Raw genomic sequence first — 16,837 nt, 5'->3', positions numbered from 1 at the left:
ACACACGCAAACGCCGCAAAGACTCAAAAAGAACCAGCTCGGTCTGTACGTGTATTTGTGTAATCAGCAACATATTACCATTTAAAAGAGATTTCCTGCTGAGCTCTCCCGGTTCTGAAGGATCGCACATCGTGTGGTCCTCTATAATAATGTTTCTTGTTCGAATGCCCTACATGAACAGTCTGTTTGTCTTACTTAGATTATTTATACCAACCTATTTTCTGCCAATAACGCCAAGCGCAGCCCCAACAAAAGGGAGCGCGCTGATTGATTTCGGTAATCTGGCGAATGCTGCAGCCTGTTGGCGCAAACAGCGTGATGCACAATAATGTTCGAACATTCTGGATATTCTGCCATCACATTTCTGGCATCTCTTACATTTCAACCAACTGTTTTAGATGAATTTTATGCAAACTGCAAACCCTATTTAGTGGCTGTGCAGAGGGTACTAACTTTTTTATTTATTTTTTGTCAAAGGAAAACAAAATGCTCGCGACATAAAGCTGACTGAAACGTCGCTTGCATAAATCTCAGCGATGCATTTGGCAGACACTGGTTGCTACGCTTAAGTAAGCTATAAAGAACATATTGTGGAGGAACGCAACAGTTTGTCTTTTTTTTTGGTTGAAAGCTTCAAGTATCTTCTTGAGTTACTAAAACAAAGAGCTTCCATCTAGTGATTAAAAAAAAAAAAAAAAACTGGATTGAAAGCCCCACAAAAGCAGGCTGCTTTCTACCGCTGCACTACCTGCAGTTCCCCAACAATCACAACTCTGAATTATTTCTAATTATTTAGGTGAGTCAGGCTGCTTCGGCATCTTACCCGACGCATTTTCTGCTTTTGACTTGCTGTCTCTTTATAGTCCTTACTTTAGTAATCCCAAATGCCATTTAGAGCAGGTTAGAGTCTTATTAAGCAGCAATAAAAAAAATAAAATAAATAAATAATATATATATATATAGAGAGAGAGAGAGAGAGAGAGAGAGAGAGAGAGAGAGAGAGAGAGAGAGAGAGAGAGAGAGAGAGAGAGAGAGAGAGAGACATTCTCTTTAATGCAGAATGTATAGTTTTGGGGGGGTTTCCCCCTCAGCAAATGTTCTTCTTTTGAGTCTGTATACTCCAGATAACGATTAATCGATTCTTCAGTTAGTTGACGATTTTCTCAACAATCAATTAATCGCTACTAATCGTCCCAGGCCTACAGTTAATCTCCGTTTGGCCCAGAGCTAATTGCAGAAATCCTAATGAAAGCCCAGCAACTGAAAAGCCGTAGCTCTCTCTCCCTCTCTCTGTTGTGACACGAGCATCTTAAACGCAGAAGATTGTGATGGAAGCACAAGCTGTTTCTCTCTCCACTGATGGGAGAACACTGATGTCTCCTGACAGCATGGGAGCACCATCTGAATCCCTCTTTCTGTAAAAGTCTTGCTTCGAGCTCCGTCCCTCTCTGTCATTCCTCCTCTTAAGGAACTCCGGACTGCTGCCATTATCTCCTACTTTGTCTCCACCCCAGTCTTGCTTCTCCTTCCACTGTTTTCACATTCGCCACTGTCTCTCCTCCAAGCTGCTCGCTTGTTCTCATCACTCTGCGGAGTAGATCCATACTAAGATACTGCCATGCAGATTACATTAGCGATCCTCTGGTCAATCAATACCTTCAGCAAATTAAAAGGGGGACTGGATCTACCTCTTGCCACTGTCATGGCACCACCCTGGCCTTAATAAGACACATTTTCTTGTTGGCTAATGGCTCGGAACAGATGAAACAAAAGAAGCTGGAGATCAATTTGTTGTTCAACAATGTTGCGAGCTTTCCTTCTGTAGTGGGCTCAAAAACTAACTGTTCTTACTGCTAATCTGCCAATCAGACATTTTGTGTTGGATGTATTTTGGGACGAATCTGGATAGATTAACAGCAGAACAACTTGAAATGTTTTGTAAAGGACAGAGAAGAGAGTAAAAACAACAAAAGCGATTTGTTCCCAACAGGCCAATAAACTATCTACACCATGATGCTAGAAAACACTAACCAGCTCTACTGATACTGGCTTCTTTTAATCCAATTCAGACATTTTAATGGATTTTTTGCTTTTGATGAAGAGCTTAAATGAGGAACTGTGTTCGACTGCAAGTGGAGAGGATGAACAAGCTGCTGCCATCTCAATTTCTAAGAACATTTTGGCTCGGTGTTTAGCCGGTTTGCAGCTCAATCTCTCCTGAGCGAGATGAAAATCTATGTGACCTTTTACTAATAATCGCAGACTGCGCCCCTCGCTTTGTTTTATTGCTTGCAGGGGAACAGGGGAAGGCGTTGTAGAACAATCAGAGTTGTTCAAACAAAACAATCATTCTTTTTGTGCCCGGAAATGAATTATGATGAGCTAAATTAAGTCTCAAGTCCTTAATCTCGTTACACATTTTGATTTAAAAGGAGCAGTGTTATGTATTTTCCAGGCACATGGTGCCATTTTATAGCACAATCAAGTAACTATGATGCCTTCAGTTGTTATAGAAATGCTGTGTGTGTACATATATATATATATATATATATATATATATATATATATATATATATATATATATATATATATATATATAGATGTAGATATAGATATGACTCAATATAAATTTAATGCTTTAAAATTGTGACTTTGTATCTTTAAAACACTTAGGAAGTCATCACAGCATGGCTCCCCTGTTAACCCTTTAACATTTTCACCAATGCTCCACTGACAAGTAGCTCCACCAATAAGCTCAGCAGATGTGTAGTTCTACCAGGTGCTTGCTAATTGCTGCTGGCTAGTCTGAAGGTGCTGAGTGGGGTGAGGAGAGCTCTGTGAGGCAGAAGCTTGGAAGCTGCAGATCGGAGGAGGAGCTTCATCTGAAAGGCGGAGCTAGGTCCACCCGGGTGTTTTGCACAGCTGAATGGTTGCCATGGGAACACTCATGCAACACTCCATGTTTGCTTTTGATGAGGAGAAAAACATAACATGACGTAAAGCTTAAAAAAAACTCAATTTTACATAATTCCACTACTCTGAACTCTGCATGTTAGCTAAAAGGCTTTTCCGCATGTTTGCTGTGACCCATACATAGTTTTGCAGCAAACTCCATTAGTTCTTCTATAGTCCGAGGCAACTTTAAAGGATTATGGAAAAAAAAAGTCGATTTCTGTGGAAGCTGAGAATAAAGAAATTCAGAGAGGTTTAAACGTCTTTTGTGGAGAGTCCCATTGTCAGCAAGTGAGAAAAGCTTTAAATTACCAGTCGCAAAAACACCAAAACGTATTCCTCATAAACTGTCAAAGAGCTTTTCTCTGACATTTCATGTTTCTCAACATGTCGCTGTTTTCTTGTTGCTTTGACAGGTCAGGTGTATGACTCAGTGGGGAAAAAAAATAAAAATAAAAATATGTGAAGAAGTGGGAAAGATCTTCAAATCTGGCCAAAAAGCACCGTTAGTGACAAGCTCGGGTGAAGCCTCGTGTTCAGAGTCATGAAAGACTGAGTGCATCCCACACACCGAGTGTGTGATGTACAGCTCATGCTGATCTGGGCTCATTCTCAGGCTGGCTGTAATCCTTTCTTACTACTACCATGTCTGCTCCGTTTCACTTTGCTGCCCCTTTTCCCACTCTTTCTTTACCGTCTCAAAGTGAAATCTTAAGTGCATCTCTGTTTGTTAGCAGGTACCACGAGGGAAGCACTGCAGACACAAAGCAAATGTACTCCTAGTCCTAAAACGTAGATTTAAATTGGTGTGCATCTGAAGCAAAAGTATCACTGTATGAGGAGGAAAATCACTTAAAGAAGTTAAAAGACCATAAATTGGAAATGTAAATACATTTCTACACGTCCATAAAAATGACGTTTAGCTGCTGTAGACAAAATGTCAGCAAACTGATTGTGACAAAGGATCTTATTGAAATCTCAAGCATCAACTGTAAACCATTATCTGTTTTGTAGGTTTATTATCTTAAATTTATCAATAAATTTGAGACTTTTAGTAGAAAAGGAGTTTGGGGATTATTAGTGGTATTTCATTGATTAAAACTGACTTTTTTTAGTGAACTCAAATGTTTCTTTGAAAGTAGAAAAAGCTAACAACAGACAGATATCAAATATATTTTTTCTATATGATTTGTTTGGTCCAGATTGTAAGTTCAATGTTTTACCCCTCAGACAGAGCACACCTCATAAATTTAAAGGTATAATGAAATTGTATATTAAAGTCTAAAATGTTTTATTAATCGCAGAGGGAGATCAAATGTCATAACTCATTTTATACACGTTTCTTCAACAAGTTTACATCAATGTTGATGGCTGTGGGCAGTGAGGCTCTCCTATAGCAGTCGGTTTTGCAGCAACTGAAAAAGCTTCTGACTGAAGACACTTTTTCCCCCCTGATTATTTTCAACATACAAGCTGAAAGTTTTGTCAAAAAAATAAAACCTGAATCTTGTGTATGGATAAAATGAAGATATGAACAAATACATGTATGTAGAGAAATGACAAGAACGTTGGAAAACGTGAATAAGTGAAATAAAAGCAAACACCTGGGAAGTGAACAGCAGGAGAGAGCACATGTCGAAACGTCTACCCTCTCCACAAAAGGAGCAGAATTACACTCATCTCGAAAGAAGCAAAAGATTAAAAAAAATAAATAAAAAAGAACCTTTGGTTCGCTCTCTCTGTCAGAAGACACAGAAACACCAAATAACAGCAGAGCAGCACATCAACCCATCATGTAAGATGCCAGCCAGGCACATTTGAAGGTTTGTTGGCTGCGTTTGTTAGTCGAGCTTCATCAGCGCATGGAGGCAACATGGCATACAGGAGCGAGGGATGACGCTTTGAAGATCTGACAAGAGTCAAAGGAAGGCAAAGAGGGGAGGGGAAAAACAAATGCAGGAAGAGAGAAAAGCAGAAGTGAAACGGAGAGGGAGGGGAAAAAAGAGCCGAGGAGGGCCGACGGGAACGTTTCAATAAAGGAGAGCAGAACGGAAAAAGCTTAATTTGAAATATGTTATTTCAAACAAGCAATGCATGTAACATGGATTGCTTGTTTGAGGGAGGGGCAGAATGGATGGAGGGTAGACGGGTGTAAAATGAGGCGGCTCAGAGGGTCCCGCGAGAGATTTCCTACAATCTGCGCAGGTGAAACAGAAAGTAGCCCAACTTCATACCGTCTACAGAAGGCGGTCACTCAGCGTGCGACATGAAGGAGCAGGGAAGTTTTAAAAGCGGGAAATAAAGAGTGGAGAGAGTGAGAGAAGGTAGGGAGGGCGCCGTCACTCACCGATGTACTCGAAGACGAAGACGACAAAGAATGGCGTGACCAGGTCGTTGATGCCCTGCACGTAGCCGCTGGCCGGATGCCGGATGGCCCAGATGAACAAAATCCGCTCAAATATCTTCAACAGACGGACACAAGCAGTCAGTCAAAAAACAATGGCTCATGGAAGGGAAGCAACTGCATCAGACTTTCTCTCCGGTGAAGAAAAAAAAAGCTACTTTGTTGAAGCAATTAGTATGCAGTGTTTCACCTACGATCGTGAGGAAACGTGGGGCCAAAAATATGGAGGTCGTGGCACCCAAACGGCCGGAGAACCCTCTAATTAACGTGGAACCGCTAATTATAGAGCAAGCGGAGCAGAAAATGAATGTTGGATACGAAATACACGTGTCAGAGCTCCTGCTGTGCCAGACGGGCATTGTATTTGCTTAGTTTTTGTTTCGTTTCAATTCTAGATGAAACACTGCGGCGTTGATTGATGGCAGAGGAGTTGGGTGTGGAAAAGGCAAGAACGTTTCAAACAATAAGCTGGTTAAACTTAAACGGACACGGCCAATGATTTAGAGGTGTGTTAAACTGTGTTAGTTCTGACATGGTTACTGATATTAAGTAGTCCTTTATAAACCTTACGATTATTTTCCTTCCAACCTAGAAGTCACAGCCTGGGAAAAGGGTAACACTTTATTTGAAGGGGGGTGAATAAGACTGACATGACACTGTCATAAACATGACATAAACACCTGTCATGAACATGAATAAGCCTTCAGGAATATTTATTACTGTTCTCATAAAGCGTCATTCGGTAAATTATGACACTTTTAATACACAGTTGACATTATTCAAAATGTCTTTGTTATGACAACTTGACATTAATCAAGAAATCATTACTGATATAAATTTGTTATAAAATAATTACTGATTGCACTTTAAAAATTAAGTAACTTTATGTTATTAAAGGTAAAGTTTAAACAGTGATGATTTCCTGGTTAATGTCAAGTTGTCATAACAAAGACATTTTGAATAATGTCAACTTTATATTAAAAGTGTCATAATTTACCGAACGATGCTTTAGGACAACAGTCATAAATATTCATGAAGGCTTATTCATGTTCATGACAGGTGTTATGTTTATGGCAGTGTCATGTCAGTCTTATTCACCCCCCTTCAAATAAGGTGATACCGGGAAAAGTAAACTTTATGCTTCACCATGGTTCTTTTGTTCCCCGCTGTCAGTGAACGCACCATACCAAGCACTACCATCTCGCTTTATTGACAACGCTGTTCAGCGTGGAAGCTGATGCTCAGTTAGCTACTTTCTAATCTTCTTGTGAGGAAGCACAAAGAAGTTTCTAGAAACATTAGGAAGCTAACTGTTAGCAGCTAACAGGAAAAGCTGAACACGTCACAGCAAAGTGGCTGTTTTCTCCTTCTGAAGAGTTCAGCTTTGTGGAAAGAGTCTACATACTCTATGCTAAATACATGATTAGCAATGCCAACTTAGCCTAGTTTATTGAGGTAATTGTGCTAACTGTTAATACAAAACGCTTAAAACAGATGAAAAATGTCAACTCTGCATTCCTTTCATTCCTTCTGTAATGTAGCACAGTTAAGGGAAATGAATGAATAAGTTAACTGACCAAGATATAAATATGAGCTACTTTTATATTCAAACATTAAAGTGGACAGTCATTTCTAAAAAAAAAAAAAAAAAAGAAATGGGAATGGAAAATTAGCCTGTAATCCTCTTTTAGCTGGGTTTTATTTGTTTGGATACCTCTAACCCCATCCCCTCCTAACATACGAGACATCAGTGTTTTATTTTTCTACAAATGCTTTATTTTGAGGGTGATTTAATATTTTTTTCCCATGAAGTAAAAAGAGGAATCTGTTGTATCTGGATTTGGTGGGTTGGTTTCTTAAAAGCATTTATGACTGGAAATCGGCAACAACAATCTTTGATCGGTGCCTCTCCGGTTCAGAAAGGATTGAGTTCAATTAATAAAAACAGGCTCCTCCAAGAGCTAAATAGTAATTCAAAATGAATTGATTTGGCTTCAACGCCGTTAAGCACCATCTGATTACTGTTTCTCAACTAAACATTTGATTCAGCCCATTTTAAACCTCATTTTGACACGAGTGTATTCAATCTATTGCTCTTCTTCTCTGTGACTCCGCCCGTCCTTCTCCCTCTCTTTCTTCTCCTTTTCAATACTTTCAGGGTTTTTTTTTTGTTTTTTTTGCCAGGCGAACACTTCCATCTTTGTTATGAGGGACTCTTTAATGCTGTCAGCCAGAGTGAATTGAAGAGGGCTTGATGCTCAGCTTGTTTTTCTGGTGTCCAAATGTCTTTACCTCTCCTTCATCAAAAAGAGCTCTCACATCTTGGCATAGCCCCCAACCTATCAAGTTTTTTCTTCTTTTCCCCGCACCCCTTGTTTTTTGGGAATATGCCATGTGTATAACAAGCGAATTACTCATTTTATTTCTGACTTGATGTAAACGCGGTGATGTCAGACAGTAGCAGATCTCTCGCAGACTCTCCTCCACCTGCCCGCTCTTTTCTTATCAAAGCCGCATCAATCAAACAGGAAGAGGTGCCGGCGATAGAAGGCCGAGTGGGTAATGGGACTTTCTTTTCATGCAGCTTCCAAAGCTGACATGCATATTTCACACTGGCAGCTACACAGAGAGCTATGCTGGGTGAACCAACACCCTTTTTTTTTTTTCTTTTTTCTTTTTTTCCTTGCTGCGGGTGAAGAGAGACATCTTCTGTTTGTGTGCTTAAAAAATAAAAATCAAAGAGAGACATCAAAGTTTAGAGCACGTTCTGCTAATCTCACATTAACCTCAGATTCTTCCAACAAAGCATCTGCAGGACAGGAAATCGGCTTTCCCCGCGCCTCCTGTGTCAAACGGTTATGGCTTCATCCCATTAGCTCGAGACCCCAAGGACCAAGATAAGGCTAATCTCAAAAAAGTGGAGAGGAAATTGTTCCTTTCACAAAAAAATGGAATCAAGGATGAAAGGACAAATAGGGTTTCCCCCAGAAAACCTTCTAAGCCCAGCGGTAGGGGCGCTGGGGCAATCCACCGGTGGCCCACCGTGTTTTTATGTAATAAAAAAAAAAAAAAAAAAAAAAAAAAAAAAAGTGAAAAGATACAAAATTTTGGAGATGCACAAACAGGAATCACAATTTGGGAATATGTCAACTATAAACCTAGCTTAATTCGTCTTTAATATCACTGTTACAGGTGTATAAAAAAAACATACTTAAAATAAATTACGCTTAGCCTGGCAGGGTGAAAATTAAAGCCTGGAGACCCACCAGACCTACACTGGGGGAAACCCTGGATAAATGTTCTTCATCATTTAATGCACTTTGCATTAACTTAAATTAAGAAACAATCTAATTTCTATGAATATATTTATTCTGCACCTTTATTTTAGAAAGAGAGCAAAAGTGCTGGGTGGAGAAACCCCCCACAAAAAGTTACATTTACAGTAGCAGCTCGCAGTGCAGAAAAGACATCAGCGACTCGTTCTCATCCGATCCCGTTTCCCTTCTTACCTCTGATTACAGCGCAGCGTTTTAACCTGTACAACCAGCGACAGTGGGAGGTGGTGCTGCCTGAGGCGCTGCGTCGACTAAAGAGCCTGAGCTCAATACTCGAATTTCTACTCCGTTTTGCACACCAACATTTCTTAGACAGCGTGCTTGTGTGTGTGGTTACCAGGCTCACTCACACCTGTGTAGAGGTGGACGTAACAGAGCGGCCTCAAGTGCTGGCCTCCTCATTAGCCTCCACCTCATTATTGGGAACTCTTCTTTGTGTTTACCGTTTCTCGGGCTCATGTCTGTGACAGGCCTCGGCAGAAACTGTGAGTTAATAAGCTCCGGAAAGGAATGAGATCCAGCTGGTTTCCGTAGGAAGCCGGATTTTGATACTTTATCATCAGTGCTAAAAATGCTCGTTTTCAGTATTTTAAAAGGTTATATACGTAACTGACCCACAAATATGCACGTATTTGGTTGAACCTCTGGCGGAGATGTATAAATAAAAATCTTAAACGTTATATTCATCTTTTGTTGCAGCAGAATAATCTCACACTGATTTTTTTTTTTAATCCAAACCCTTTATTGAGAAAAAATTTTTCCAGAGAGGAAAATTTAAAAAATAATAATAAAATGACTAGTAGCATGATTACTGGTGCCCCTAAAATGATTTTAAAGGGTCTAAATAATAATCATGTAGAGTGATTAGAGCTGTAATTATAAAGTATGATTTTACATTGTTTTTCTAAAAAATAAAAAAAACAGGAAGTGAGTTCTGTATATTGATGACACGTTTCTCAGGGGGGCAAATGTGATGTTCTAGATGCTGATTATTACGGCTGCCTGAAAAATCTACCTACAGAGCGAGTATCAGCATGCGAGCGAAGTAGAAACGGTTATTTATAGTTCTTTTGCTCATCACCTCACATTTAATTATAGGTTATATAACATAAACGTCTGTAATGTGAAAGCAAAGGTTTTGTCACATTTTGCTCAGCCAGAGATTGTCTTCAGCATTTGTTGGCTGCTTTGCCCTGTTTATTTGGCTTGCTGCATGTTTAGATTTTTTTTTTTTTTTTTTTTTTTGTTGGGTTTGTTTTTTTAAACCTATTTCTCATCGTTGGCCAAGGAAATAAATGCAGCTATCATGAGATGCAAGGCCGACCAAAATCGAAAAAGAAACAACGTAGAACCTCTTTCCACAGCCCACTCAGTGTCTGAACCTAAATAGTACAAGATGGCAGGGTTTGCAGTAATTGGTGCATTTCCCACTCTGAACGCAACATACTTCAATGGTTGAATGAATCGACATTTTTCAGGATTTTCAAGATTATGATGCAGCAATAAATGATCTTATTTCAAAGCTTTTTGCACGTCGTTGTGATGGAAAAAAAAAAAAAAGTGCCTGGCTCTGGAAGTACCCACGAGCCAGACTGTTTAAACTGCTGCTCACTTTACAGTCTTACTTCAATAGCATAAAACAAGCTAGATATATAAAAGCACATTTTCTTTTCAGAAGCACAAACAAAGCACAACAAAAAGATACAAGTGGCAGCCATGCAGAGTGAAAAAAGTTCAGGGTTGTCTGATTCCATGCATGCCTGAAGAAATTATGTTTATGCTTTTAATTTGTGCTCTTTTTTTCACATCATGCAGTGTTCTACAGTGAGGGTTTTCCTGTTTTACCTCAGTTTTTTGGAGCTGCACATAGGAACTTTCTTATTGTGTTCATAAAAGGACAGCATTATGTATTTTCCTGGCACATAGTTACTTGATGTTGGTATACAATGGTTACTTTCAGTTGCAAGAAAATCTATAAACTAAATTTGACTTTGTAATTTAAAGCCTTAATATTGGGCCTCTGTCTCTTTAAGAAACTCCTGCTCTTTCTGAAACTCCGCCTCCAGAAAGTCATCATCATTAACCCTTTAGCAACATTTTTACCACTGAGAGGCGGAAGCTTGGAAACTGCAGCTTCGAGGAGGAGCTGCGCCTCGAAGGCGGAGCTAAGTCCAACCAGGCGTTAAACTGATTCATGAAAGACTCAAGGCAACACTCCAGGTGTTTTTAATGAGGAAAAAACATTACAATAAGATGTAAAGCTCAAAATCATTGATTTTTACATAATACTGCCCCTCCAAAAAACTATATAAGAAAACTAACCAAGCTGATTCTTTTGATTTTTCATAAACATGGACTGAGTGAGTCTTAAGGCAAAAGGGAAAACCCTCCTACTGTGAGGTGGTGTGCGTGCTCCTGCAAGTGGGGTCTCACCTCTTGGACAGAAGCTTGTTGGAAAAGAGGAATAAGAGGATTAGTTCTCGGTATGTCAATGTGAATCTGCGGGGAGAGAAAGAAAGAGAAAGACAAACAGGAAGCAACGGGCAGGTTAGCACGGATCTGGCCATTACAGACAGAAACGGAGAACGGAGCGAGAGCAACAGTTAGTGGATTGGTGTTCTTGATTGGAGTCAGACTGGGGTTTCTGGTGCTCTGAAATGGAAAGCAGCCGTGGTCTTGGGGGGGTGTGCAGATGGGCGGCCTTTAGCATAATGGGACGCCACCCCTTTGATGTTTCTGTGAGGAGCGTTGCAAGACCACGTTTTTCCGCCATTTCTGACCGTCTACCCCCGCAGACGAACAATACAGCAGGCGGACAGATTCGTCAGAAGGGAGCCAGACGGATGCAGGGCGGCAGCTTGAGACGGGCCGGCTGAAACAGTCTGGAAGAATGTGTGTGCGTGCACGCACTAGTCACTCAGAGGACTAGTGCGCAGCAGCCGTAGCCACAGTCCTGGACGCCTTACCTCTGTCACCTTTGGCTGCAACACCAAATTTTCAGGACTCATCCTAGGAATGTCTATATGGATCTGACAGCAACACGGAAAGGAAATGTGTTAGAGACTCAGACCGACACAAACACACCCAGTGTTCATTAGGGAGTCATATCATCAACTTATATATATATATATACACACACACATACATACATATTTTGTCACCTTAATACCACAATCAGTGTATGCTAGTATTTGAAAATGAAATCTTTGTGCATTGCAAAAGATTCTCAATTAACTAAAGATGCTTGCCACAACAAACTCTGGAGATTATAAACAAGCAATTTTAAGTGAGTATTGCAACTCAAACTCTACACCAGAAGTGACTATTATATTCAGAAATACAACAACTAGATGCTATACCTAGTTGAATCTGAAATGGAAGCGTTAACAGCTAATGCTAGCTAACATGAGATAAATGTATCAAACAAGATCTTATCAGTCAGTTCTTCAAAATGTCATTGGTGACTTTAGAAATGTCGATGTGGAGGCATTTAAGGGTCAAAAGTCATTCCAGCACAAAGTCTTACTCTGGGTGTAGTGAATTTCAAGCGATGTTTTTAAATTTTTAATCCTGGATTTTATCTGAAACCTCATCTCTACCAAGCAGCTCCTCCTTCATCACAAGCCGTCTGTTGACATCCACATATCAAAAGGTTGTGCTTGTGTTCATTGCATACCAACAAAAAAAACAAAAAACATGATGCAACAAGTAACACTGTAACATAAGACACAAGTAACTTAGACCCTCAAGGAAGAATGACTGCTGTGACGTAAACAACAACATTCTTGAAATATTTCAAAAAGAGAATATTGTGACTTTTAAAATAAAGTTCAGGACAATGAAATGTATCTTATTGTAATAAATACATTTCGTTTGTATGAAGAAAATCACAGACAGCACTTTATAGATCCTGCAGGAAGGAGGAAGCAAGAAGCATCATAAGGTTTACAACAACAAGAAAGGCAGAAAGAAAGAGTGTAAGAAAAGTAGAAAGAAAGAAAAAGTGAAAGACAGGAAGAAAGACAGGAAGAAAGAAAGAAAGAAAGAAAGAAAGAAAGAAAGAAAGAAAGAAAGAAAGAAAGAAAGAAAGAAAGAAAGAAAGAAAGAAAGAAAGAAAGAAAGAAAGAGTGAAATAAATAAAAAAATGAAGTCGATGAGGAAAGAGTGAAATAAATGAATAAAGACAAAGAAAGAATAAAAGAAACAAAGAGGCAGAAAGAAATGGTGAAAAAAACTAAAAGAGTGAAAGAAAGATTGAAAAAGAAAATGGAGAAAGAAAGTCAAAGGAAAACAGACAGGTGGATATTCAGAGGTTGATGAACTAACCAGGAAAAAGATCTATAAACATCCAGGCATTTTTAGAAAATCCATCCTTAAAAAGGGATCAAAATCAAGACCATGCACACTGAGGGAAAAAAAATTAAAAATTTGCAAACACAATAAGGCACGCAGCAAAAGCAAAATCAGAAATTACTACACAATCCAAAACAGTTATAATGTGGCTACAGGACGCGATTCAAACAATCATCACAACAAAGTGTGCCAGCTTTGTGGCAGCTGTGACGAGGAGATCAATGGGAAATTGGGCCAAATATGAGAAATGTGTGGAGCTCAGAGACTGACAGCATACTTTGAAGTTTCTTATCGGCTTCAAATGAACAGGAAGTAGTCCAATGTTAAAAAGGAGTGTGCAAAGGGTGAAAGACTGACAGATAAACAGAGAGAGAGGGGGAGAGGGGAGTAGATTTTCAAAGCCACAGAAAAGTGTTCATTTAAGCAGCTCTTTGAAGCCGGCTGTCCCTGCTCTGAACAGAGCTCGACCACGCTCGAGTCATGTTGACACGAGCGAAAAACAAACAGTCCAGAGAGGACGCGGCGAATGAAAACAAAGAACACAATACAACGGGAACATCTGGATGTTTCCTGCAACTGAGACTGTGGAAATAAGTCTGTGAAAACATGCTAGGACTGGGCTTTCAGAACCAGGAAAATCACACTGGTGACCAGTAAACCCCGACTTTGTTAGATATTTATTTAACGTTTCCTCCAGAGAATATGCTGAACCCGGCAGTAAAGGCGCTAAGGCAGTCTCCCAGTGCGCTTTTGTGTTAAAAGTTATCAAAATTTGGAGGTGCACGAGCAGGCATTGTCATTAAACAATGAGGCCAATGTGCAGGTGCAGGGACGGCGCTAGATGAATCAGTCTTTACTGTCACCGGTGTAAAAATGAGAAACCCCATTACAAAAAAAAAGACGACGCTTAGCCTGGCGGGGGAGCAAATAAAGCCTGGTGGCCCGCCAGCCTTATAACACACAGGGGCAAACCCTGTTGTTTGAAACAGTACAGTACAGGGTTACCTTCGTCTTCGTCAGTAGAATCAGGCTGCTTAACACACAAAGCTAAGATACCAGTCAGTAGAATAAACCTGACTTAACATGAAGAGATGTGATCCAAGCTTAAGTATTGGCTTCCTGGTTTAAACAGCTTCGTCATCCACATCCTGACCAATAGGGAAAGGTTCGGCAGCACACAGGTGAGTCGTTCAGTGTCAGACAAGTGTGTTATATTTTGGCTCCCGGTGTGTGAAGGCATGTCAGCATATACCTGTCTGTATGTGTCTTGATGGTGCTCATCATTGCGCGAGTCGTAGTATTGCTGGATGAAGCCGAAATATTCTTGTCTCTTCCTCTGTAGAACGCTTTCTCGCCTTTCTGCATTGGCAGGCAGATAACCCTGAAAGGCAAAGTCAAAGAGAGGATTAAAAAAAAGAAGAAAAAAACTATAAACTTCTGATTTGAATTTTTAAATTGAACCATATTTGACATGTTCTGAATTTGAATACATTTATGATTTTTTTTTCTTTTTGAGCAGCACCCCTCATTGTAAGTTTTGGATCCTAATTGAAGCAGCAGGAGGCTTGTTATAAAGTGAAGTTGTGGCTGGGAAAAAGCAAAATGCTTGGGTAGTTTTCACTGCCAGTTGCCTGGCAACTCATCTTTGGAGAGAAACAGACGAGTTTCCAGTTTATATGCTAAGCTAATCAACTGTGAGCTCTGGGTTTATTTTTCTTCCCCCCCCAACGGAGATAACACAGGCAATGATGCTGTCAATTCACACTGGATACATAAATCCCTTAAATCAAGTCGAAAACAAGTATTTAACTTTTATGTGTGGTAAGCACAAATTTCAAATTACTTGTTTTGTGATAAACCAAGAAAACACAGATTCACTGAACAGATCATCTTCAATGTGGTGGAGCATTCAAACACCTTCCTATTGCCATTTTTGTGATGCATGATGGGAAAACATTGCATTTATCTCTAACAGGTTTTCCAAATTTCATAAGCTTTTCATTCTACTCCATAGTTAAGCACTGCTGCACTGCAAAAACAATATACCTTTGGTCTAGTTTCTAATGCAAATATCCTACAACACTTGAACTTACAAGTAACTTTTCAGGAGGAAGCAGCTTGTTTTAAATAAACAATTCCTAATACTGATGAAAAAGTAATAATTGCAAGTGAAATCTGCCAGTAGAACCAGACTTTTTCATCAATATTAAGGAATTATTTTCTTAAGGCAAGCTCCTATTTTATGCTGAAAAGTTACTTGCAAGTTAGTTTTGTCTTATTTTAAATGTACTAAGTTATTTGCAAGTTGACCAAAAATGCTTGGTAGGATTCTGTCTTTTTGCAGTGTCTGGTTGGTCATGTAAAAAGTTTTTAGTTATGAGGAAAAATGAGAAAATGTCCCTTGGATATCAATAGTTTTTCAGCTCACTATAATTCTGTGTTACCAATAGATTTATGTTGTCTTATTAGGTTAGCTGTTAGGAGTGTTTTCAAAATATGTTAGAGTAAGGCTTCAATGTGCTTACTTCAGCACTGCAAATGTTCTTTTAGACTGATTTTTCTTGTGAATTTTCAGTGTTTTCTGCCATCTTTCATTAAGTAGTAACACTTTAAAAGTTGTAGTTTAAGTTTGCTAGAAAAGTTCTGCAAAGCAAACTCCAACACCCGGGATTAGAAGGACCATTTTTGGGCTGTGTTGCACAACGTCTGCGGCTCCTTAGGCCTACCTGGCTGTGTGTTTATGTGGGGAATGGGTATAAACTGACAGAATTTGCGAGAGTGCGTGTGTGAGTGAGCGTTCATCTCAGCGCAGTGCGGCTTACGCAACGAGGAGAAAGTCGAGTCCAACCAAGTCCAGACGTAACTTAAAACTGTGGGGTTATAAAAGAATCACGGCATTAGAATTTTCGAAAGTGTGCTAAAAGATACATTTAGGGCTTGGAAAATGTGTCACGGTGACGGCAAAAACAAGCCGCTGGGGAGCCCACAGGGGACAGGCTCGGAAAATTTGAAGAATTTCGTCAACTTATTTAGAACTCGATTCTAAGAACTATTTTTTACTAGCTCAGTTTAGGTCGAGTTCTGAAGATATTTTGCAAGGTTTCAATTCAATAAATAAATAAATTCCATTGCAGTTTTGTTGTTCTTCGCACTTAAATCTCCAGGGTTGTCAATCCTTTTGAGTCAATTTATAGTACAATCATCTTCTATGATATTTCACACAGATATAGCTGGGATAAATGATGAACATATAAACCGATCAATGTAGTATTGCATGCTTTTCTAGCACTAATTATATCTTTCTGTTTCGATTTATTTCATGCACAGTCTTTTCTTAAGATAAAATACATTCAAATATGGCGTTTTCTTTTTGGCATCTTGATGTAATTAACCGTTTTTCTGGACGCAAGCTTCCATTTCTTTGGCCACGAGAGACGAACACACCGTCAACTTCTGGCAAGCGTCTAGAGAGGAGTATATAACAGTAGTAAAGTTTCTTCTTTGGTGTTTTATTTGTGGTTTCCCCAGACTCAGGCCCTTGAGATGTTCAAGGAGCACAGAGGATTGTTTGTCTCACCCGAGCGTTTTGCTCGCAGACGTGTCAACAGACTGATATACGCTCTGGCCAACACCCTGGGAACGGTTAAAAGCAAACTTAGCTGTGGGAGGGGAAAAAAAATAAACAGATTGTTGTTCGCCCCCTCCCCCCTCTCTCACTCGTGTGTTTGTCAGGACAAATAAACCCACATGTAAATATGTCATTCAGATGTTTGGCTGTTTGCTTCCGTACATT

The 16,837-nt window shown here is 39.6% G+C and overlaps 1 protein-coding gene across 2 annotated transcripts in view; it reads right to left on the bottom strand.

Moving 5' to 3' along the window:
• Positions 1-16,837, bottom strand: part of tbc1d22a (TBC1 domain family, member 22a) — a 129,818-nt gene that overhangs the window by 80,956 nt on the left and 32,025 nt on the right. The window contains exons 7-9 of one of the 2 annotated variants that reach the window (XM_015002789.2): positions 14,297-14,425; positions 11,658-11,720; positions 5,300-5,414 (exon numbers count right to left, since the gene is read on the bottom strand). In XM_015002789.2, coding sequence (XP_014858275.1) covers positions 5,300-5,414; positions 11,658-11,720; positions 14,297-14,425 — 307 coding nt within the window. Of the gene's footprint in view, positions 1-5,299; positions 5,415-11,124; positions 11,191-11,657; positions 11,721-14,296; positions 14,426-16,837 lie in introns of both variants that reach the window. The other variant, XM_015002788.2, reaches the window with a different exon arrangement.

The sequence above is a fragment of the Poecilia mexicana genome, unplaced genomic scaffold (assembly GCF_051168715.1).
Source record: "Poecilia mexicana isolate PSO_F unplaced genomic scaffold, ASM5116871v1 scaffold_23, whole genome shotgun sequence".
NCBI classification, from domain to species: domain Eukaryota; kingdom Metazoa; phylum Chordata; class Actinopteri; order Cyprinodontiformes; family Poeciliidae; genus Poecilia; species Poecilia mexicana.
This window is presented reverse-complemented; position numbering and strand designations above follow the sequence as displayed.